This window comes from Barbus barbus, assembly GCF_936440315.1.
Source record: "Barbus barbus genome assembly, chromosome: 6".
In the NCBI taxonomy this organism is placed as follows: Eukaryota; Metazoa; Chordata; class Actinopteri; order Cypriniformes; family Cyprinidae; genus Barbus; species Barbus barbus.
In genome coordinates this window covers 29,246,368-29,271,565 of record NC_136734.1, presented here as the reverse complement: position 1 = coordinate 29,271,565, position 25,198 = coordinate 29,246,368, and the positions used below count along the sequence as shown (strand labels likewise).

The following is a 25,198-nucleotide window of genomic DNA, read 5'->3' as shown; positions in this document are numbered from 1 at the left end:
CCTGGAGGGCCACATCTCTGCACAGTTTAGCTCCAACCCTAATCAAACAAATCCAGCTAATCAAGGTCTTCAGGACAGCTAGAAACTTCCAAGCAGGTGTAATTTGGAGCTGAACTGTGCAGAGCTGTGGCCCCCCAGGAATTGAGTTTGATAAAACTGATAAACTGATATAAGGGCTTTGCCCAGGTGGGCGTTCCTATAAGGATTTTTCACACAAACACTATCGTAAGCATCTAGTTTCCGCCCACTAGAGTAGACGGAAACTTTTTAATAGCACGCGTCTTTTACATTCCTTTTCCTGTTTGCCCTTATTGTTACAATAGCTATACATAAAAATCGCTTTAACATTTTAAATTCGACGAAATGGCAGGTAAGATTAATTAATATAAATAATATATGTAAGTTCATTTGTAGTCTATATGACGAATATTTAGAAGAAATCGTAGAAGAATAATGAGATAGAAAGTGAAAATAAAAAAGACGAAAGGTTATCAGTTAAAGAAGACTTGATGCCGCCATTTCAATTTTATGGTCAGATTTAAGGCATTTAGCAGTCAGTTACTGTCTGGGACTGAAAATATTTGCGATTATGTATTATATTAATACACTGTACATACTATTGTGGATGGCTGTAACATTTCTGACTGTATCAAAACCATGCGTTCCAAAAGTGGTTCAAACTAGTTACAATTGTCTGCTGTTACAGTTTTTAAAAATTGCTTAGACACTAAAAGTGATACTTGAAGCCACTTACTGGAACCATTCACTCATATATAACCTACCTCATCTTTAGACCAAGTCTACAAAACTATAAGCACATTACATGCTTTAAACTCAGTTTGATATTGTAGAACAAACTCTAAACACAGTTCTCTACATTACACACATCATTCAAAACTAACAGCTCTTTTGTTCAATTTGGGAAACACTGCCATTTTTATGCCACGCTCATTTACTGATGACCTACACAGTGATCATTTGTGAAAACACTTATACATCATTTGTTCACTTAGTAACCAAAACAAGAAATAATTTTTACCCCCTTGCATTTCTGTTTACATTGTATCTACTAAGCGCGTATACAATATAGATTGTTTCACAGCAGCATCAAATTCACATTCTGCTGTAAAGCACCTCTAACAAGTCAATAGTGTCATTCTACAGCTCAAGTCAGTTGAGTATTGATTCAGTTCAGTTGCATAACTGTGCAAAATTCATCAGTCATACTGTATATACAGTGTATATGTGCATATGCATGTACAGTATGTGTGAGTGCTATGGAAAACTCCTGTGCTCCACTGCACTATGAACAAGCAAAAGACACACGAGAGTAGTGTTTTACATTTTTCACACTTGTGTGAAGTTTGGCGTGTGGCTAATTATTTTATGTTTGTGTGCAGAGTTTTGAGAAATGGAGCCATAGTTTCAAAAACTGTAAGCATTTTGAAAAAAAAAACTATAAATGTTGTAGCGGTTATATTTGGAGCACAAACAGAAAATGCATGCTTTAGTTTTAAATATGAGCAGTGAAATGTTACAATTCACCCCATAGTCTGGGTTAGTTGTAACATACCCTGCGGTGAGTGTTTGTAACAAAACTGAATAAAATGAGCAAATTTGTGATTTGCTAGGAAATCTTCAACAATTGAACAACAATTGTGGGTATGTGTGTTACATTAGCATTATGATAATAAAACTGAATAATGATAGTAATAACTGTGTGTGTATGTGTGTTTGTTTGTTAATGTCAGTCAGTAAATGGCCATAATAAAAGTGAATTTGAACAGTAGAACATTTAGAGACACCCCTCGGTTTGTCTTTCTCGTCCAAGACCCAGGCATACTGAAATTCAAAGAAAATATATAAGTATGATTAGAGTAAGTCAGTGGTTTTCAAACCTGCCCTGCACATTTTGTATGTCTTGTGAGACACACCCAATTTAGGTCTTGCAGTCTGTATTAACGAGCTGATGAGTTGAATCAGGTGTGTCTGATAAGGGAGAAATGAACGAATGATGCATTTATATAGCGCTTCATTGTGTATTGCTGTACACCCAAAGTGCTTTACAATCATGAGGGGGGTCTCTCCTCAACCACCACCAGTGTGCAGCATCCACTTGGATGATGTGACGGCAGCCACACTACAACAGTGCCAGTGCGCTCACCACACACCAGCTACAGGTGGAGAAGAGATAGAGATAGAGCCAATCAAGTGGATGGGGATTATTAGGAGGCCATGATAGACAAGGGCCAGTAGAGGTAATTTATACAGGACACCGGGGTTACACCCCTACTCTTTACGAGAAGTGCCATGGGATTTTTAATGACCACAGAGATTCAGGACCTCGGTTTAACGTCTCATCCGAAAGACGGTGCTCTTTTTGACAGCATAGTGTCCCCGTCACTATACCGGGGCGTTAGGACCCACACGGACCACAGGGTGAGCACACCCTGCTGGCCTCATTAACACCTCTTCCAGCAGCAACCTAGTTTTCACCGGAGGTTTCCCATCCAAGTACTGACCAGGCTCAACCCTGCTTAGCTTCAGTGGGCAACCGGTCTTGGGCTGCAGGGTGATATGGCTGTGGTGTAAATACAAAATGTGCAGGGCAGGGGTGCCTCCAGGACAGGTTTGAAAACCACTGGAGTAAGTAATAACATGTTTCATTGATGTTACAACTAACCCTGAGTCTTGTAGCCATGAACTAGCTCAACTTACAGCTAAGAGCCAAAACATTAGCACTAACAACTTGCATGAAAAATAGCTACACGGACACTGCATATATTGCAAAGCAGGGACCGCAAGCACAAAAATAATGAAGTAAAAAATTTATTCTCATATAAAATGTGCTGCGTCTGCTACAGGGCTGTACTTCCTCATATGTGGAATAAGGACTAAACTGAGAGTGTGTGAAGTGAATTAGGTGATTTGTAACTTGCTCCTTATATCTGAGAAATTGGAAGTGTTACAAGTGACCTGTGTTACAACCCGGTCTCACCCTACATTATGCCTATGTGACAATAATAAGCTTATATTTAAATAACATATAAATGAACATTTGACTTACCAAAGCGCTTTCCTTTAGAAAAAGTCTTGGAACAACTTCGGATTCAACTGAAGGATGGTTTGACCGAGCCCGTCATCAAAAATTTGTTGGATGATCTTCAGAACAAGAGGGTGCTAGGAAATGAGGAGGTTGAAGAAATATTGCAGAAGACCAAAACGCGAGCCGATCAAGCTCGAGATCTGATTGATGGTGTGAGAAGAAAGGGGACAAAAGCAAGTGTAATTATGTTTGCATGCTTGAAGGACAGAGACAACTGTCTTTACGACAACCTAAAGATAGGCAGCCATTTAGCAATTCCTGAAACAGGAGCGACCTGTAGCCCTGCACCAACGCCACATAGTACAACAGGTACAGTCGAAATATTTACTTTTCATTTAAAGATGTTATCATGATTCCTCTTTCAGTCCAGGTTTACAGTTAAAAAAGAAGCACTTTTTTTCTTAAAACATGTTTGTAGACTGGAATTACTGGAATTTAAATTAGCATGGACCAAATGGGAATAATATATACTGAAAACGATCAGTAAAGAACTTTAAAGGCTTCAAAGAATTTTGATACTGACAAATCTATCTGTTTTTTTTTCCCAGATGAACAAAACAATATGGTAATAAAGTGGAGCAAGTCAAGCCAATGCAACATGTTCACATTAGACATTTTCCCATGATTTAGCTAATTATAACATTTTCAGACAGATTTCATTCTTGAATGTCCCTTGTGCTCTGTAACACCTGCTCTTTTGTTCTAGAATGTCTACAAAATGGACAGTAATCCACGTGGACTGTGTGTAATTATTAATAACGAGAACTTTGTAAACTACAAAAAGAAACGAAATGGATCCCAAAAGGATGTTGGTAGGCACTGAATTATTTTTCATACTTGATGTTAAAGAATCACAAAACAACAAACGCATTCACGTAGAACATTCTTTTCTTCCTCATTCTTTTTGTCCTCTACATTTGCTTTCTTTCATTTGTTGTTGTAATTGCTCTGTGGATCTATGTTTGGTCACATATTTTATCAGCTTTACCTTTTATACTTTTTTTTCTTTTATGTATTTCTCAGATTCTCTGAAGGCCCTATTCGAATTTTTGGGCTTTCTGGTTGAAGTTGAGAAAGACAAGACCGCAGATCAAATAAAAGAGCTTATGACCAAATACAGGAACGATGCTGGTCATGGAGACTGCTTTGTCTGTTGTGTGATGAGTCATGGAAATGAGACTGGTGTCGAGGGAAGTGATGAGAAAATATGCCCCCTGAATGACATCACCTCCCCATTTGATGGAGTCAACTGCCCTGCTCTCATTGGCAAACCGAAAGTGTTCTTTATCCAGGCATGTAGAGGACGTGAGATGCAGAGTAAAGTGGTGGTTACAGATGATGCTGGTGCCAGTCCTGGCAATGTATCATACAGCATTGCCAGCGGTTCTGATTTTCTGATCGCCCAGTCCACTGTGGAGGGATATTTTTCAATCCGTGATCCAGCCAGTGGATCATGGTTTATTCAGTCCCTTTGCAAGCATTTAAAAGAAGGAAGTGAACTGTGAGCATCCACAATACTGGCCTTATTACATGCAGTAACACTTTATTTTAAGTCACTTGTCAGTGTTTATATATTAAATGGTTTCTTTCTTTTTTTTTTAGAGGCCAGAACATCTTGACGATCCTCACTAATGTCAATAACGATGTAAGCCGTAAAGAGTGCACTATAAAAAAAAACAATGATACAGTAGATGCAAAGATGACCCCTCAGCAAGTGTCCACCCTGGGGCAGTGTCTTATTTTCAAAGCACCGAAGGTCAGAACAGTTTATTTCTTTGTTTTTTTTTAAATTCCATAACAGAAATAGATTACAATTTTGTGCATTGTATGTTATAACGTGTCAAAAATTGAAACATTCACAAATGAACATTGTTCTGTTGCAATTTGCATCTTCTTAAACTAAAATGTCTCAGTTTTATAATTAAACATAGCCTTACAGCCTTGTGATTTCTGTAAAGCTTGTCAATCTGCATTTAGCAACATTTTGAGTATAAAATATTTATCAAATAAAGCTCTCTATTCATTCCCCATTGTAGGGTCAGGCTGCTGCTTCTAAACAGAAGCAAACAGGCTAAACATCCTCATCTTTCACCTGAAGAAGAAGAGGAAATCTTGCTATTGACATTCTAGAGAAGTCTATAGTAGCCTATTCATCTGTTTTCCCATATTTGTTATATTGGATTTTACTTTACTTTTATTTTTAGTCATTGATCAGACGCTTTTATCCAAAGCGACTTACAAATATGAAAAAGTAACTAAAACTAAAAGTTAACACCCTGTAAATACTCTATACACACACACTTAAGAAAATACAGAAATTAAATAAAAATTGACAAATGCATACAACAACATATCAATACTAAACATATAAATGGAAAACAATAAATAAAATAAAAATATGAATATTTTAGAATATGTGTACCACAGGAAAGTGGACCTTGAGGGCCAGAGTTTAGAATCCTTGTTTTACAGGATCAGGAGAATCAATCTGTGTTTAATCACATAGCTTTCTTTAATAAATTACATCAAATTGTCTTATACTGCTTTGACTGTCGACTAAAATCACCTACACTTATAACAACAGAACTGAATCCTATAATTCACATACGTACTTTAATTTACAGTAAACGTTTCATGAAAACAGTGCAAAAATAAACCCCTTTTATTTAGTCTTGATGTCAATAAAATAAACTGTTATTCGTATTTTCATTATACAAAAGAATTTAATTTACAATAATCATAGCATAAAAACATTTAGTCTTGGTGTGGATAAAAAAGGTGTTATTCATCATCTCAGTATACATATATTTTATTAATATTTATCTGGAAAACAAATGACAAGTATATAATATCTGTAAGAAATCAACACTGCTGTTTTGCTTAGTTAATCATAAATGCCTCGAAATAAGTGGCTTCCTGTGGGAAGCGCAGGGCGCTAATATCTAGCACGTACAATGAGAGCCTGTCGCCCTTTTCTAGGTGGAACAGCGCCCCCTGATGGCTGGAATAAAGCTGTACACTAGAGTTTGCACTCATGCAGGGAGTCAATACAGATTTTGCAAGCATCACTGGTCGTGGATAGGACTCTGTCCTCTTGTATAAGTACTGTGTAAAGTGCATACTCTGTCCTAATTGTGTTTCGAAATTAACCTGAGAGAAAACGAAGTAAATCCCGTCTTGTGGCACCGCTATTTCTCCATCTGGGCTCAGGTGCATTAAAGTAAAGTCGTGACGTACTTCCTGACTGAACTGGCCATTTATATTGTCCCACTGAATGCGATCCAGTGCAGGAAATCCGTCTGCAGAAAGTAAAAAGAACTTATTTAACTTAACCAAATTATCTTGTATGGTACACACAATAGATTATTAGCCCACTGCATGTGGGGAATTTCTTACCATTGTTCTGCAGCCTTTGATATTGTTTAAGCTCTTGTTTTGCCCCGACGTGCACAGCTGGTTTGAAAATCTCAGTGACATTATGTTCTGTAAAGTCAAAGAACATACTTTCAATTAAATACAGTGCTTGATCAGGGTGTGAATTGTGGGGGTGTGGGCTCAGACTTAACAAATTCAGGCAAAGAAAGTCTAAAAAGTATATTCTTTTTGCATATACAAGCACACTAACACACAGGAGTTTGAATACAAGTTAAACCTGGAATAGGCTACACTACACGACTTTTTGCCTCGATTTCCCTTGATTTACAGTCTGGAGAAGTCGAGTATTGCTAAAAGTCAAAGTCAGTCAGTCTGCAGATTTGAGTGGATAGATTTCATAGAAAATCGCGTAGCCTATTTTTGGAGGACATCAAACATGTTTGAAATTTTAGTTTTAGGCCCGGTTCACAGACAGGGCTTAAACTAAACCAGGATTAGGCCATAGTTCAATTAGGACATTTAAGTAATTTTTATAAACGTACTTAGCAAAAAACATTACTGGTGTCTATCTTGAGACAAAACAAAGGCACTGTTATATTTTAAGATCAGTCAGAGCAAGTTTATTTCAGTTGAAACAGCTCAGACTTAGATTTTAATCTAGGACTAGGTTTAAGCCTTCTCTGTGAAACCGGGGGTATATTGTCTTCATTTGTCAAGCGTCTCCTTGCAACAAATAAATATTTTTCTGTATTTATTTGTTTTTTTCTTTCTTGGTTTTCCTGTTATGTTTATTTTGTTTATCTGTATTTTTTGTTATGCTGCTATTTTGACTTTTTTTAATTGTATTAAGAATTTTCTGACTGTTGTTAATTGGTGTTTTTGTATGTTTAAGCAATAATAATAAAAAAAAGCTTTTTCATTGTTTTGTAAACCATGCACTGTTAATATACAGGGAGGGAGGGCACACGTGTGCTAGTAAACATTTCCCCGCTTTATACGCTGCCATTTGACAGTTTTGGATCAATAAGATTTATTTATTTATTTATTTTAAGAAGTCTCTTCTGATCATCAAGATTGCATTTATTTAAAATATATATATAAAAAAACAATAATTTTGTAAAATATTATTACAATTTAAAATAATGGTTTTCTATTTTAATATACTTTGAAACATAATTTATTTCTGTGATTTTCATCAAGCATTAATCCAGTCTTCAGATCCTTCAGAAATCAATGTTAGAAACATGTGCTGCTTAATATGTTTAATATATGATACTTTTTTTTCCCCCAGAACAGCATTTATTCAAAATAGATGTATTTCTATAATTTATAAGTCTATACTATTGCTTTTATCAATTTAGGCTACCACATCCTTGCTAAATAAAAGTATAAATTTATTTCAATAATTAAAAAAAAGGCTATTTACCCCAAACTTTATTTTTTTTTAATGTATAATGTTACAAAAGATTTATATTTTAAATAAATGTTGTTCTTTTTAACTTTTTAACTGAGAAAAGTATGACAGGTTCCATAAACTATTAAGTAGTAAAACTGCTTCTAACATTGAGGCTAAATCAGCATATTAGAAGGATCGTGTGACACTGAAGTAATGCCTGGTGAAATTCAGCTTTGCATCACAGAAATAAATTATGTTTTAAAGTATATTTAAAAAGTTGTATTGTACAAAATGTAAGTTGTAATAATATCTCACAATATAAAGTTTTTTCCTGCATTTACAAACATAGGACATTCCCAAAACATGCAGAAAAGTACCTGATGATATAGTATTACATATATGGTAGTTGAAATTTGATTGTAGTTTCATTTTGAATCTTTTGTAAGGAGTTATGTATGCTCTATGAATGACTTTGAAGTGAATAAAACGATGAGACAGATTTTTAATGTTAAACTGAGATTAGACCACACCCTCTCCCAGTCGACAGATAAATTAAGGTCAGATAATTCCCTATTCCAAATAGTTTAAATAGAAAGAGGTTTTATAATGCAATCAAGAATCTTATTAAGGAAGCAGATGGCCGACCAGCAGATGGTGCAATCCAGTCCCGCATAGGATGAGAGGAAACGGGAGAAGACCAAGGAACGCCATACGCTTTGAGAGCGGAACGTAATTGAAGATAAAATATCCGGATGCTGGTAGACAAAATTTGGTTCTTAACGTCTGAAATGAACATAGGCCCTGGTTGTCATATATATCACCGCACGTGTTTACACCTAAAGTGAAGTGAAGTGACATACTGCCAAGTACGGTGACCCATGCTCGGAATTCGTGCTCTGCATTTAACCCATCCAACGTGCACACACCACACACACAGCAGTGAACACACACACACACCGTGAACATACACCCGGAGCAGTGGGCAGCCATTTTATGCTGCGGCGCCCGGGGAGCAGTTGGGGGTTCGGTGCCTTGCTCAAGGGCACCTCAGTCGTGGTATTGAGGGTGGAGAGGGCGCTGGACATTCACTCCCCCAACCTACAATCCCTGCCGGCCCGAGACTCGAACCCGCAACCTTTGGATTACGAGTCCGACTCTCTAACCATTAAGAGGATTGGACAAATGGACGATTTCCGCATACAAAATTAAAATTGTGCCATAAAGGTGTACTATTACAAAATTGGAAGGGTCCTCCTATCCGACGTTCAACCGTTTTCCAGATTTTAATAGAGTTGGCCACAACCGGACAAAAATGTATAACACTTGCCTCTGTATACCTTTTTTAATACCTTAAACAACATATACAGAACAATACAACAGACAATATAAAGCCAGGGAAATAAAGGAGAAAATAAATAAATAAAAAATAAAAATACAATCAAAAACATGCATGACCTTTATATTACTCAAATATTTTGAAGATTGCCTTTCTTTTAGTGCTCCTTTGAGTACAAAAATAGCTTTCCAATTCTATATAAAACACTGTGAAACAAGGTTTTCTGTTAGAAAATGTACACTTATGAATGTGAAACTTAATTAACAAAGTAAATAGATTAGTAACATAGCTTCGTTATTCACACTATCTTGATTAAAATATCCAAAAACTGCATTTTCAAAATGCAAAAGCCTCTGTATACCTCGTCTCTCGTCACACGCGTCGTTAAGGCGTATCCTGCAAATAACCAATCGTCTATTGAATTGTAACTGACAGAAACACTAACCAATTACTGTACAATCCGTCAGTGCCGCAGCCAATCAGTGCAGAAAGAGGGCGGGCCGTCAGCGGAAACCGGAAGCGCCTGTAAGAGCTGTGTGACCTGAGAAGGTCTCCGGGCCTTGTGCTAGAGCTGTACGGTTAACGTTGCTGTGAACTTCCCCAGGCTGTCTTTCCGAGAAGCACAGCAGAGCTGCGATGTTTAAGTGCAAGGCAGTATGGGATAAACTGGCTCCGCTGGCCCGGGCCTCATCCACGCGGTGTCTGCAGAATGCGAGGAAATCAGGCAAGTTGAAAAAAGCGGCAGAAGCGGCTCTGCTAATCACCTGTGAACTTCGTTTCTAGCAGAAAGGCTTGCACAATTTCTATGGAGACTCAAGTCCAGGCGCAGGTTGGGTAATGGTCCAGGTTGGTGCGTGCCGTCCAAATGCTAGCCACTTTATTTGACCGTGTAGATAATTGAAACAAATAAGACACATTTAACTGAATTGAGTAGATAAACACATGAAGTTTCAGTCAGAACTGCGGTCACGCCGCATATGGGAAACTTCCTCACGGATTTCAGCAAAAACAACAAAACAACATTCTGTGGGAATTCTGTCAAAATGATTATTTGTCACGAACACGCTGTATGGGTGAATGCAGGAAGAGTTGCAGTAATTTTTGGGCCAAGGTCGGTGGCCATCAAGCCTGCCTCTCACACACTTGTGGCTCTGACTGCTCCATGACGCTGTCATTAAAATAACGTTAGCTAATTGTATAGCAACAGATTATTTTACACTAATGACCGGCAGACCGCTTATTACACTGGTACTTGCCAACTAAAGAAAGCAGACATCTAAATGTTGATTTTAAATATTGGTTGAGTAGACTTCAGATTTAAAATTTCAACGCAAGTAGACTCATGAGACCCTAATAATAATAAAAATATTCGATTACAGACACATTTATTTGTTCTTTGGAAATAACACTGCTTTTCCCCCATACCTTAGAATGTGTCTTGTTTAAAATATTCCCCAGGAATGAAAAAATGTCCTTCAGTTTAGCAATAGTTCTCTAAGGATCACAGTGCAGCCCCAAATTACTAATTAAATGTAATTTTAATTAAATCTTTGCTGATATCCTTTGAACAACTAAGTTTTACCCTTTTGTCAGCAAGAAGTTTTTAATAATTTAAAATATAATAACATTTGTGACCCTGGACCACAAAACCAGTCATAAGGTTAAATTGAGATTTATACATCACATGAAAGCTGAATAAATAAGCTTTCCATTGATGTATGGTTTGTTATGATAGGATATATTTGGCCAAGATACAACTATTTGAAAATCTGGAATCTGAGGGTGCAAAAAAATCAGAATATTGAGAAAATCGCCTTTAAAGTTGTCCAAATGAAGTTCTTAGCAATGCATATTACTAATCAAAAATGAAGTTTTGATATATTTACAGTAGGAAATTTACAAATTATCTTCATTGAACATGATTTTTACTTAATGTCCTAATGATTTTTGGCATAAAAGAAAAATCAATAATTTTGACCCACACAATGTATTTTTGGCTATTGCTACAAATATACCCCAGCGACTTAAGTTTTGTGCTCCAGGGTCACATTTAGTATGATCACTTATTCATTTATATATTTAAATAAATACAGGTTAGAATAAGTATATTGTTTTAGTTTTTAAATTAAAATATTTGTTATGCTAGATAATGAAGTAACGTTGGTTCACCCATATTTTAACATTTAATTTTCACAACAGTTATTTAAAACATTAAAGTAGACATGTTACCCAGATGTTGCATTTAATACGCTGTGTATATAAAATTATTTTATAAATGTATATTGTTTTTATGATTGACGTCTTAGCGCTGAGACATGGGAGAAGGCTGGAGATGGTTCAGAAAGCCCAGATGTCATCAGGGCCAGCAGGAGGGGGTGGCGAAAACACACTGTATTACGTCCTGATTGGAGCAACATGTCTGGGGACAGGAGCTTATGTAAGTACCCCTTTATGATTCGCTTATTCATCAGTCCCATGTTGACAGTGTAAAATTTATATATGTGTTAATCAGATAATTGCTTCAAGTTTTACCAGTATTATAATTGTTACTGCTGTGTATTGTTGATGTTAATTTACATGAGCGTACTCAAAAAAAAAAAAAGTGTCTGTCAAATGTACAAGATATACTAATATACAACACATACATAGCATTGTGTTGCTATGCCCTATAAGTTAAACTGTAGTTTGTTAAAAAATTATGTTAGATGTGTGCCATACGTCTAACTGGTATTAACATGTAGCAGACATCATCACACTTGAATTTTATATAGATCTCATTTGGTGAAGCAGGATAATACAATTATTCTTAGATTGTTGTTTATTGGTTTGTGTGTTTAAAGGCATACCGCACCATCTCAGGGGACAAGGAAAGATATAATGAGCGTATGATAGAAATTGCCAGTAGACAAAAACAAGCGCCACAAGCAGCTGAGGCTGTAGGTAAGTTAAGTGCACTCACACACACCAAATAATAAATCACTGGTCTCATTTAATTAGCAGTTATCAAGATGTTTCAATCCATATATATACAGTTTAATTCAGTGGTATGTTGTCTTTTGTATTTCAGCTGAAGTTGTGGCAGAATCAAAAGAAGGTGAGTAGTTATTTCTACACTCCGATGAAAGTTGTTTTTTTAATCTGTCTGTCTATATGTGCACATCATTCACAGCCTTGCACGCAGAGCACTGCACTCCCTGTGCATTTGTTGCTGAATTCAATGCAAAACTTAAGCCTTATCTTATATTGGCCAGTTATCTGACAACATTGTCATTTTAATTATTTAAAATTGTGATTTGATTGGGAAACTAAGATAAAGACTTGATATAAGTGATGTAGTGCTGTTGTGCTCTGAGGTCATATGGCTCTCGTTGGTATTGCCTATGTCACTGGTGCACATATGGGTGTTAACATGCACAGAATGTCCTATTCATGCAGGATGAAATGACACTCTCAGTAGGGAATGTTTCTTGGAATTTTTAACTCTGCTTAACAACCTGAACATATTAAATAGTGTATTACATTGTATTAGGTACAATGATCAAGTCAGCTCCAAATTATATTCCATGAAAATAGCCAAGGAGGAAGCTGGCGTGGCATTAAAACACCAAACAGCCAATCCTGCGTTTGATTAACTAAGAAATAAATGCATGCAGCTTTTTTATTACTTGGTAATTTACTAACTATAAACAAGTTTTCTTTTTAAAATATCCATTGCATTAGTTCAGTTCATTCAAAAACCTGATGCATTGTGCAAGCATCGAGTGGTATGAGCTCTTAATTTATTAATATGGCCTTTATACATAACAGCTTATTGCCATTTGTCTTCTCTAAGTAGATGTACAGTGATGATGGACTTATTTTTGATTGCCACTAGGATTGTACTAAAAATAGTTTAAGCATGCTAGTTCAGTAGATGAGCATGCAACACTGGACTAGTAATTAGGGAAATGTTTAGGATGAATAAATGCATACCCTCTTTGTATAAACAATCTATGGTTCTTGTGATGAGTTGTGCATGTAAAATGCATATACACTATCATTCAAGTAAGATTTCTTTTAAAGAAATTAATACTTTTATTCAACAAGGGTGCATTAAACTGATCAAAAGTTAAAGTATTTTACATTGTTATAGAAACTCTGTATCAAATAAATGCTGTTCTTTTGAACTTTCCGAACAAAATATATCATGTTTCACCAAAAATAAGTGGCATAACGTTTTTCATCATTGATAATAATAAATGTTTCTTGAGCACAAAACAGCATTTTAGAATTATTTCTGGGGATCATCTGACACTAAAGACTGGAGTAATGACTGCTGAAATAAATTAAATACATTTTCAATAAATAAAATATAATACATTTTCAAAATATATTTAAAGAGTTATTTTAAATTGTATTAATATTGCACAGTAACAAATAAATGCAGCCTTGCTGAGCATAATGAGCATAAGAGATGTCTTTCAAAAAATTAAAAAATCATACCAACTTCAACATTTTGAATGATGGGTATATGTTCACTACTGTGTGTACACATGGATGGGTTAAATGCAGAGCACAAATTCAGAGTATGGGTCACCATACTTGGCCACACACCACTTCCCTTTGCCTTTTATTATCCAGGATGTATGTTTTGTCATAGATCAACCAGCAGCTTCTAATGAAACTGAAGAGAAAGTCAAACATATTCAGTTAGTGCCCCGTGGGCTATACATGGTCACCATTTCCTGTTTAATTCCTCTATACAGTATAGGCTGTAATAGAAAACTGGTCAAATGTACATGAACTATGTCACATTAAGTTGTGTATGCTTCATGGGACACTGCACACTGCATGTGACTGTCTATTTAATGTTCCTGTTAATTGTCTTTTGCATTGTTTTAATGTTGTCTGTTACTCTTCTAACAGTTCTGCATTATATGCACTTTTCTCTAAGTAACTTTAAAAAGCATCTGCCAGGAATTAGAAATAGCCCTTTTCACCCAGTAATACCGTTAAATTGGCGTTAAATTAAAATTCAAAAATGTGCTGTTCACACAGGTAACAACATTCTGTCTTTTTTCCAGAAAAACACCATTCACGCAAAGGTTTCAAAGAGTAAACATCTTACGCCACCGCATTCTGAATTTATACATGCTCATACTGGTAATCTTGATTCTGCGTTCACACAAAGCATCATTCTGGCAATTTACTGGTGATGTTACAACTTCTCATACTGGTAAATTGCCGGAACGAATTTTCCGGTATTTTTGAAAAGGTCCTGTTCACACATGATCTCTTTACGGCAATTTACCAGTAATTTTCCAGTAAAGTCTGTATGTGTGAAAGGGGCTAATGTAAACTGTCAGCCATCTTTAGAATTGTCACTGTGACCTTCCACTTCTACTCATACATGGTGAACTGTCTCCACTGTGAGCATTTGTTTTTGTGTGACTGCTTTGTGGGTAACTCCATTGACATTCCTCACCCAATCACCTGACTATCCATTTGTTTTTATTCTAAATTTCACTTACTATGCCTTTTCAAGTTGAGAGTGTAATATAGCACAAACTGTATCAGAGTTTGCTTTCTGCCATTGGGCCAAAATGGTTGGATTGAGGTGATGTTCTATGAAGTTCTTTCATTGTTGATGGACATGCCTGATGCTTGTCTTGTCTTCTTCGTCATGTCTTTCAGTTGTGTATTTTGCATCATACTTTGTCTGTTTCACCAACCAAACATTTCTACCACAAGGACACCACTATTTTCTTCCCTCCTTTTTCCGTTCGTCCCACTAACACACAGTTGTTTTGAAAAAAGCTGTTTTGCCTTGTTCATTTTCTTGCTTTAACTTCTTAATTGATGTTGTGTTTGGAAAGGTTTTAGATGGCTAGACTATCCATTTGTCTAGATTATCTGTCCTGTCATCCACTTGCACAATGAAGCTAATGTTTTGGAGAAACTCTCATCAGGACTTGTTCTGTTAATGCCCAAGTTTCTGTTGGACCTTTTGATTGGCACTGACACATGGACCCAGCCTAAGATTCACCTTGCAGCTACGTGTGTTAACAGAAAAGCGCCAAAGAGGAGCTTTCAGTTTTTTTGGAAGTAGATTCTTAAAAGGAGATGAATGGAAATGCAGAGAAGTCTAAGAGAATACTCCAGAGAATTATCCATCATGATAGTCTCTGTTGTGCAGACACTATTTCAGAAGATATGATGCTCTTCATGATAACATGGTAATCCTCAACAAAACATGAAGATTTTGTCATAGAAGATTTTGCAACAAAGGCAGGAAGTGGAAGAACCCACTGATACCTTCACATTCACCCATAACTTAACCTTTCCTTATGTTTTTATCCTTTTCTGTCCCACAAATTCATTCCTGATCCTGGATCCTTTATTTTTCTGTTTTTTTCACTGGATGAACCTACTCCAAATGAACCACTCATACAACCCATCAAAGCATGAAAATGTTCGGATCTAGAGCAGTGAAAAAAATGCTAGGGGGGTTTTTCGTTAAGTCAGTTATTTATTCATAATCCTGCTTTAGATGCTGCACCTCTGGAATCTATCCCCGAACCATCTTCAGAGCCAGTTAAGAGTGGTAAGAGCCGAAGAATATAGAATGGAGGATTGTTGTGGTGCTTCTTCTGTTTCAGTCAAACCTTCTTGTGTTTTGCTCGTTCTGTGGCATTAGAGCCTTTTGCTGAAGAACCTACTCTAACAGAACCTCCTGTTGAAGAACCTCCTGTAACAGAAGCTGATGTGAAGTCCACTGAAACTGAACCTGTTGCAGAAGCTCCCGTAATTGAACCCGTTTTAGAAGAACCTGTAACAGAACCAATTGTAGAAGATTCCATTCTGGAACCCACAGTGGAAACCCCAATAAGAGAGCCTTTCGTTGAAGCCTCTGTAACGGAACCTGCTGCAGAAGCTCCAGCAGTTACACAAAGTGAAGAGCCTTTAGCTCCTGTAGTTGAGAGGGGTAAGCTTGACACATCTGCATGGAAGTCCATTTTTGTTTTACAGTGGAAAATATTTTTGGAAACTGAGGTTAACGTCTTTACTCTCCTCTTACATCGGCTTTAAGAAACAGAGCCTACACCGGTAATCATCGCTGAGCATGTTCCGGAGGCTTCGTCTGTTTCTGAGAGTGGTAAGAGTCCAGTTTTGACTGGATGGGAATCAGTTTAAACATGTTACCGATAAAGATACAGATAATTACTTCATTCACACATACGGACACCTTTTTCAAAACTTTCCATTACTACACTTTTTATGGTACATATGCTCTTTTTTTCGTAGATTTTAGTTTTTTTTTGTTTGTTTTTCTTGTCTGTATAAATCATATTGTCCTCTCTTCTTTTCAAGGCCTTTTATTTTTTTCCCACTCAGTTATTTCATTCCTTTGAATGGTTGATTTGTGTGACTGTTGTAATGCTAATGGCTAATGCTAATGGTACAAGGTCACACACTTATGACCAATTTGCAGCCACGTTTCCAGATTACTTGAGGTACAGCTTGCACTAATATGACTATAAAATGCTAATCTCTCCCCTCATCTAGCGCTGCGTTCCCGAGATCACTCACATATTCTTGTACAGATAATGTTATGTGCATTTACTAATTCGTGTTCGGGTCAAATTATTCATAGACGCTGGCTTGTTTGTTTGTTTGTGTTTGTACTAACTGTCTCTTTATTTAACCAGCTGCAGTTTCTAAAGAAGCTCCTGCTGCTGAGCCCATTGAACCCACTGCTGCTCCCTCGGATGTCCCTGAACATGCTCCTTATCTGCTGATTGGTGGAGGCACTGCTTCGTTCGCTGCAGCTAGGTCCATCCGGGCACGTGACCCTGGTGCCAGGGTGAGTCTGTCAGTTTGGTGGCAGTTTGGCAGAATTATGATAAAACTCACATGATATTGTAATCATCAATGCTTAGAATAGAGGTTTACTAGGGCTGGGTGATATGGCCAAAAAAGAATAATCACGATAAAATGTGACCCTGGACCACAAAACCAGTCTTAAGTAGCATGGATATATTTGTAGCAATAGCCAACAATACATTGTATGGGTCAAAATGATAGATTTTCCTTTTATGCCAAAAATCTTAAGGATATTAAGTAAAGATTATGTTCCATGATGATATTTTGTAAATTTGCTGCCTGCAAATATGTCAGCTTAATTTTTGATTTGTAATATGCATTGCTAAGGACTTCATTTGGACGACTTTAAAGGCAAATTTCTCAATATTTAGATTTTTTTTTTGCACCCTCAGATTCCAGATTTCCAAATAGTTCTTGGTCAAATATTGTCCTATCCTAACAAACCGTGCATCAACGGAAAGCTTATGTATGTAGCTTTCAGATGATGTATAAATATTAATTTAAAAAAATTGACTGGTTCTGTGGTCCAGGATCACAAATGATTCATATCAGTCGATATTGATAATTATGACGATAAATTTCAAATCTTTATTTCTTTCAAATTGAAAGGCAGATTTTTGCTCCTACGTGAAAGTTGTAGGATCTATCGTTGCACAGTGTTTGTTACATCTGGCTTTAAACTAGTTTAAATCAAAAAGTGTATTTTTTTTTTTTTTATTATTTTTTTGAATGTTTGTTACACAGGTGTTGATTGTAACAGAGGAGTCTGACCTTCCCTACATGAGACCTCCTCTCTCTAAAGAACTCTGGTTCTCCGATGACCCGAAGGCCATCGAAACACTGCGCTTCAAACAATGGAATGGCAAAGAGAGGAGGTGTGTGTCAGAATTTTCCAGACCACATAAGACCAGACCACACACTAATGTGCTGGCTTTGTTTCAGACCATTGTTTCAGAATGTTTTTTTTTTTGTTTTTGGTGAATTTTTGTGATTATTTATTTATTTCTGCTTGTTTTAGCATTTACTTCCAGCCTGCCTCATTCTACGTCAGTCCCGCGGATCTTGCTAAAGTGGAGAATGGGGGTGTGGCTGTGCTCACGGGCCGTAAGGTGGGAAACTCTGACATCAGCACCTCGTGTTACAGCGAAGCTGTGCTCTTAATTACATCTACATAAACAAGCTGAGGTCACACGACAGGAGAAAATGTTTTATGGATGTATAAGTGTGTGTGGATGAGTTGTCCTCATCGTACCCCTGTGTGTGTGTGTGTGTGTGTTTGTACCCTTGGTCTAGGTGGTACACATGGATGTCAGAGGAAATAAAGTCAAACTGAGTGATGGTGCAGAGATCTCATATGGAAAGTGCCTGATTGCCACAGGTAAAATGCATGTATAATATACACATAAAAACGCAAGGAGGTGTAAAATCTATTGCTGACTGTCCTATAAATAAATATGTGTGTGTATTAGGTGGGGTGCCTAGGAACCTGCAAGTGATTGACAGAGCAGGAGAGGAGGTGATGAAGAGGACAACCCTCTTCAGAAAAGTATGTCTTACTGCACATTTTTGGGTTTATGTACAAGCAGAATTAAACAGTAGTGTCCAAATGAGATCCTCCATTGGTATGTTAAAGGGGTCATATGATGCGATTTCAAGTTTTCCTTTCTCTTTGGAGTGTTACAAGCTGTTAGTGCATGGATAAGATCCCTGAAGTTGCAAAGACTAAAGTCTTAAAACCAAAGAGATATTCTTTATCAAAGTTAAGACTCTGCCACACCCCCATAAAACGGCTCGTTTAAACACGCCCCCACATGTCTACGTCACGATGTGGAAATATTTGCGTAATGCCGCCCAAATGTTCATGCAAAGAAAGAAGGCGTGGTTTCAGTAACCGCAGTAGTGTTGATGCAGCCATGTCAGGGAGACGCTGTGTGTTTCTATGAGAAAGCTAAAGCACTTTATTTGGCCTTCCGAAAGTAGATGCATTTAGGAATCATTAAGATTACTTCCAACAGAACAGCACAACCCAGATGTTATCACAACACATTTTATGGATGACAGTTTCGTGAACCTAGGAGATGAGGTAATTCTGACTTTGCTATGACAATCTGGCTCTTCTGAATCAGCGACAGCAAGTATGTTTTGTTATTAGTTTAAGTATTTGCTATTGACTGTTCAAATGTGGAGTTTTGCACGTTGTGTGTGTGTGTGTGTGTGAGAGAGGAAGACACGGTCACACAACCGCTGCTTGTGTGCAAATACATATGAGCTTCATCACTGTGTCTTTCACGCGACTCTGTTCCCCTTTCGGGCTTGAACTGATGGTAAAACTAAGGACTTTATTAACTGTCTTTACATTACATTTATTTTGAAAGCTAAAGCTTGTGATTGCCTTTTTGAAAGCTAAAGCTTTTGAGAGAGGCGGGGCATAGAGGACCTACAATAATGTACAGTATTTGAAAAATGTGTTTTTTGAACATTAAAGCATGTCAACATATTCTGTTACACCAAATACACAAAATAATGATCTTTAAAAAAGCATCATATGACCCCTTTAAAGTCAACATGAAATTAAAATTAGGAAAAAAGTTTGATTTATCAGCATGCCTTACATCATTTAGACCCTTTCAGATGATAATCAGATGATGGATAAAGTCTTTCCTCATGTTTTTTTTTTTTTTTTCTTGCTGAATATCCTATTTTTTAAACACTTCACCATATGCACGTCAAAAGGGTTGTGAATTTGGTTTTATGTTGACAGAATCAGATTATACCTCAATCTACAGTGTCAGCATAGTGAAAAATTCAAGCCAGAATAAGATGTTTGTTTTTAACCAAGGGACTATAAAACATTAAGCAGAGTGTACAATTTTACAAGCATCAGTGTTGTTATATATTAGATATTAGCATTCTATATGGCCACACATTCTATATCTTGTTCCTACAGTCCTAGAATAGTGGAAATTGGAAATGGAATGGAAAGTTCTAATTCTCATGTGTGAAATTAATTTATTCGCTTGAAATTGCTTTTTGATGCAGTCTCTATTATTTTTTTTTTATGTCTTTATCCTGTAAATCCTTTAAAAAAATGTAGTGGAAAAATAATGGAAATGTGCTGGTCAAAAGGTACTGTTGGAAAGAATCCTGTGTGTGTGTGTGTATATATATGTGTGTGTATATATGCATATGCATGAATGAAGAGTTTGGTTCCTAAACGCCATTTTAAAAAAGAAAAAGAGTTTCCACCAAAATCAGTATTGTATCTGGTCGCTATTGAAAGGTCTATTTTTTTATTTTATGCAAAATGCGATATTTGTCGTGTTATTCTGTCATGTTTTCTCCATTTTTTCCAAACCGCAACAAACGCCAGTCTCCTTTCTCTGCAGAATGCGATATATCCGCTCAACCAATCACAGCGTACCATTCCACGCACTGTAAACATTACCGGTAATGGCGGCGCTTTGAATACACCCGGCATCCTAGTTTTCCTCATCTACTTTGTACTTCATGATCAACAAACAAACAAAAATTAGGCCTGCACGATAAATCGCATGTGATTGTTATGCACATCTCGTCCGTAAAGCTGGTTCTGTGATCTCCATCACGTGCTTTCATATGGAGTGGCATTTAATACACAGAGCCGTAGATCACAGCAATATCGCGTTTCATTATCGCAGATGAATCGCATTCGATTATGAACGCGATATCACGTAGCTTGTCAGTGTGTGTTTTTATTAATGCCATTAATGTTTGTTATATAGCCTACAGTGTAAAGCACTTGCCAACTAAATGAATATAACATGGCAAAGACTGATTGAATGTAGGCTATTTTTAGTCCAGTGCCTGTATATAAGATTAGTATTGACCAAGTTCAGAGGCTGTCATATGTGGATCAACTTACTTTGTTGTGTATTTTCAATATGAAAAAATAACTTGTATTGATTCAAGGGATTTAGTGCATTTTGAAAAATAAAACGCGTCAAGAATTTATTGCATTTTGGGGGAAAAAATATGTTTTGTTTTGAACTATGTTGAATATGTTGAATTTTTAATGTTATTATAACCTAAAGATGCTATGTGAAAGTTTGAAACTGAAAATAGTGGTTTTCATCTTGCCACTTTCTTGGTAAAGAAAACACATTTTTACTCAAATTAATCAAAATGGATTTATAGCGTTTTGGAGCCAAACTCTTCATATATAACCTTCCTATGTTCTTTTTGGTAGATTGAAGATTTTAGATCTCTAGAGAAGATCTCCAGAGAGGTTAAATCCATTACCGTCATTGGTGGAGGTTTTCTCGGCAGCGAGCTAGCATGTGCCTTGGGTCACAGATGTGAGTCCAAACACTCAGCTGTCATTCATGTATATGTGTGTGTGAGAGAGTTTTGAGGTTCTCATGTTTCAAAGTTTTTTTTTTTATTATGAAAACGCTACTGACTACTCCTCCTCTCTCCTTTACCTTCCCCTTGCTCTCTCTGTAGCCACTGACCTTGGTTTAGAGGTGATCCAGTTGTTCCCAGAGAAGGGCAACATGGGAAAAGTACTGCCTGAATACTTGAGTAACTGGACCACTGAGAAAGTCAGAAAAGGTGAGAGAATGTATAAACATTTGCTTAAGCAGCCCGACATTGGCTCAACAAATACTGTGTTTTGTGGTGGGGGAGTAGGATTACCCGTTTCAATGACAGTGTTTGAGGAACCTGTCTGAAACGTATTGTTTTTTTTGCCTAGTTCAATTTATCACAGGAGTTGCTTCCTTTAGCTGTGAATGTCCAGATCAAATGTAGGCATTCTAAAAAAGTTTGTTAACCTTTTGACCATTCATAGAGGGTGCGAGCGTAATACCAGATGCTGTAGTGAAAAATGTGAGCTACAAAAATGACAAATTGGAGATCAAACTGAAGGATGGACGACTGGTGAGTCTGCGTTTCCATCAGCCAGTCATAACCTTGCCTGATCTTCTGTATGCTAATTACATTGTAATATAGTTATATTTTTGTGATTGCTTTTATGTTGTTGTTTTAGATTAAGACAGACCACATTGTGGCAGCAGTAGGTTTGGAGCCTAATGTGGAACTTGCCAAATCTGCCGGGCTGGAGGTGGACTCTGACTTCGGAGGGTACCGTGTTAATGCTGAGCTTCAGGCTCTCTCCAACATCTGGGTGGTACGTAAGGCTTCTCCTGAAAAAAAAAAAAAAAAAAAGAGATCTTTTAATACTACTGATATGGTATTCAGGAGACAAGTCAGAAAATCCTACAGAATGGCCGGTTAATTTTTCAAAGGAACTGTACTGGGTCTGATTGTATCATAAATTGTAAAAGTAAGGTTCTTCAATGTTTGTGTTCTAGGCAGGAGATGCTGCATGTTTCTATGACATCAAGCTGGGCCGTCGGCGTGTAGAGCATCACGATCACGCGGTGGTCAGCGGAAGACTTGCAGGAGAGAACATGACCGGAGCCAGCAAACCTTATTGGCATCAGTCAATGTTCTGGTAATGACATATCTTCAACAAACACACATTTTAATTAGGGCTGTCAATTTAACGCCTTAATTAATTAGTTATGAAAAAATAACGCAATTAAAATATTTTAAAGCACTAGCCCCACCCCCAGACCTGTATATCATGTTACAATTCAGTAAAGTACAGTTGACAAATATGATGCAGGGCAACAACTCCATAAATGCAGTTATGCCCTAAAATTCAAGATATTGGTGCAAAAATGCCCCTGTATGTAGTTTTTGTCTCACAAAGACAGGGCTATCACACGACACGAGCAGGGAGAGCAATATCACACGAATGCTGACTTTGTCCCGAATAATGTGATTTTATACAACAGTTCAGTAAATAAGTTGATATTTTGTTATATTTGAAACACAATAGTATGAGTTTTTGCTCAGTTTTGCAGAGAACATATTACCTATAAAGCCACAGTTGTGATGTTGTGCGTCTCCGAGCAACAGTGGTGTTTAGTTTCTGAATAATTCTGCGTTTTGTGTAAACCAATGATTCAAAGGCTCATTCATAAAGAGAGCCATTTACTTCATTCTTGAATGAATTATCTGTTTGAACGATCCAATGAAGACATTTACCGCCACCTGCTGGCAGATTTAATTTTCTAAGTTATAGTATCATTTCATAAAAAAGAAAAAATAATAATAATAGAAAACATTAAAGGTATAGGTCACCCAAAAAAACTAAAATTCTGTCATCAATTACTATCGATTACCCTCATATCGTTTCAAACCTTTCTTTTGTGGAACATGAAAGAAGGTATTTTGAAGACTGTTGGTAACCAAGCTGTATTAGTTACCAACGACTTACCGAGATGTTTCTCATTATCTTCTTTTATGTTCCATAGCTAATGTTAGGCCATTGTAGCCCAAATGTTTGTGTAGCCTAATAAATTTGATGTTGAATCAAATAAAATATTTCTTTCTAAAGCTACCATTTGTAATGTCTACTTGATACTTTCTCATTTAACACAAAAATAGCTTTAAACAATCTTTTGTGGGTATTTTCACAGTCAGATTTATTTTGAGATTAATCAGTCAACACATGTAATTAATTAGATTAAAATTTTAATCAACTGAGAGCCCTAATTTTAATGTATTCAGCACTCACAATGTGTTCTTGTCTTCAGGAGTGATCTAGGTCCAGATGTAGGATATGAAGCCATCGGTATAGTGGACAGCAGTCTGCCCACCGTGGGAGTGTTTGCTAAAGCCACAGCCAAGGACACACCAAAAGCTGCAACCGAACAATCAGGTACACAAACATTTGCTAACATGTAGATCACAACTACTGTGGATTTGTGGATTACCACTTCCAAGGTACCATCAATAGCAGAGTGCAAACACACATAATCAACATTTTCTCTATTTGCAGGTACCGGAATCCGTTCAGAGAGTGAGACAGAGGCAGTTGCCGGGACATTAAAGGCAGAAACAACAGCCACTCCACCTCCTATCCAGCAGAAGGAGGATTATGGGAAAGGAGTGATATTCTACCTGAGGGATCAAGTGGTTGTCGGTATTGTACTGTGGAACGTCTTCAACAGAATGCCCATCGCAAGGAAGGTGAGCAGATATATCACTCCCTTTCTCTATCCGTATTTTTCATATTCTTTCTGATAAAGATTTATTTTTTTTGTTTTCTCTGTTTATTTGTAGATAATCAAAGATGGAGAACAACATGCAGATCTTAATGAGGTGGCCAAGCTTTTCAACATCCATGAAGACTGAATAATTTCTCTTTCTACTGTCAAGGACACTCAGTCCAGTTCTATGTGGAGTGAACTTGGGAATAGACACACACACATACACACTGAACAAACACATACAGGCTTACACCAGCCTGTCCTCTGCCATTTTGACCTCGAAGTCTCTGAGATCAGGAAATGCCATGCTGACTCCAGGCTGCAAGATGGCGCTGTGCCCATGGATTGTATAAAACTGTACCACTCAATTTTCTACTGAGGGAAATCTATACCTGTTGTTTGTATTGAAAAGTTGTGCTGTGTGTTGTTGTTTTTTTTCCTGTTGACTTCAGTAAATGTTGATCTCACTTCTTGAATGCATCCCTTCCAAACACCACCTCAAAATCAGACAGGATATCCACTTCCATTGAATAGTTGCATTAGATGAAAGACAGTTCTCTGACACCTGGTCGCAGTGTTTTCTGCCTGCGTGATCAAAGCAGCTGGTACAAATGAAGATTAAATAAAAGTAAATAATTTTTGATTATGTCTCCAAATTTGTTTGGTGTTTGTTAAAACATTTGCCAACACAATAATGTACAGTGAATATTTGGCCATTCCAGAGGTCAGAGGAACTTGCCAACTCTTTGCCAAAGACACTGAATGCCTGTGGGTCAGATATGGGTGTGACCCTGAGGCTTTTGAGATGCATAGAGAAGACGCAATATGTTAAGCCTCATTAAACCAATGAGTGCCTACAAACATGTTCCCTAACGTTGCCTTGACCTATTTCCTTATGCACCAGTGCTCTGATATACAGGTCAGAGTAATAGCAGATTCCTCATTCTTTCCGCTGAGTGATAGCCATAGAATAAAAATAGCCTTTGATGTTTATTGAAATATTTTAATGTCTCCAAATACTG

At 37.0% G+C, this 25,198-nt stretch overlaps 2 protein-coding genes across 4 annotated transcripts; both read left to right on the top strand.

Moving 5' to 3' along the window:
• Positions 1-244: 244 nt before the first annotated feature.
• Positions 245-7,409, top strand: LOC306871898 (caspase-7-like). The gene is made up of 7 exons (XM_079420140.1): positions 245-370; positions 3,086-3,415; positions 3,655-3,671; positions 3,813-3,918; positions 4,130-4,607; positions 4,709-4,862; positions 5,143-7,409. The coding sequence occupies exons 1-7, from the start codon at positions 364-366 to the stop codon at positions 5,179-5,181; spliced, it is 1,131 nt and encodes a 376-aa protein (XP_079276266.1). The 5' UTR covers positions 245-363; the 3' UTR covers positions 5,182-7,409.
• Positions 7,410-9,697: 2,288 nt separating this feature from the next.
• On the top strand, positions 9,698-25,168 carry LOC306871890 (apoptosis-inducing factor 1, mitochondrial-like). 3 transcript variants are annotated; one of them, XM_079420125.1, is made up of 20 exons: positions 9,698-9,937; positions 11,520-11,650; positions 12,054-12,153; positions 12,281-12,307; positions 15,743-15,796; positions 15,890-16,177; positions 16,283-16,348; positions 16,902-17,056; positions 17,821-17,951; positions 18,095-18,185; positions 18,370-18,454; positions 18,546-18,622; positions 21,302-21,410; positions 21,559-21,666; positions 21,905-21,993; positions 22,103-22,243; positions 22,428-22,570; positions 23,721-23,845; positions 23,966-24,156; positions 24,250-25,167. In XM_079420125.1, exons 1-20 carry the CDS (start codon positions 9,850-9,852, stop codon positions 24,319-24,321), a joined length of 2,271 nt encoding a protein of 756 aa, XP_079276251.1. In that variant the 5' UTR covers positions 9,698-9,849; the 3' UTR covers positions 24,322-25,167. The 3 variants fall into 3 exon arrangements, with proteins under 3 accessions (XP_079276251.1, XP_079276252.1, XP_079276253.1); XM_079420126.1 differs by lacking the exons at positions 15,743-15,796; positions 15,890-16,177; positions 16,283-16,348 and having other exon boundaries at positions 24,250-25,168; XM_079420127.1 differs by lacking the exons at positions 15,743-15,796; positions 15,890-16,177; positions 16,283-16,348 and having other exon boundaries at positions 16,908-17,056.
• Positions 25,169-25,198: the final 30 nt, after the last annotated feature.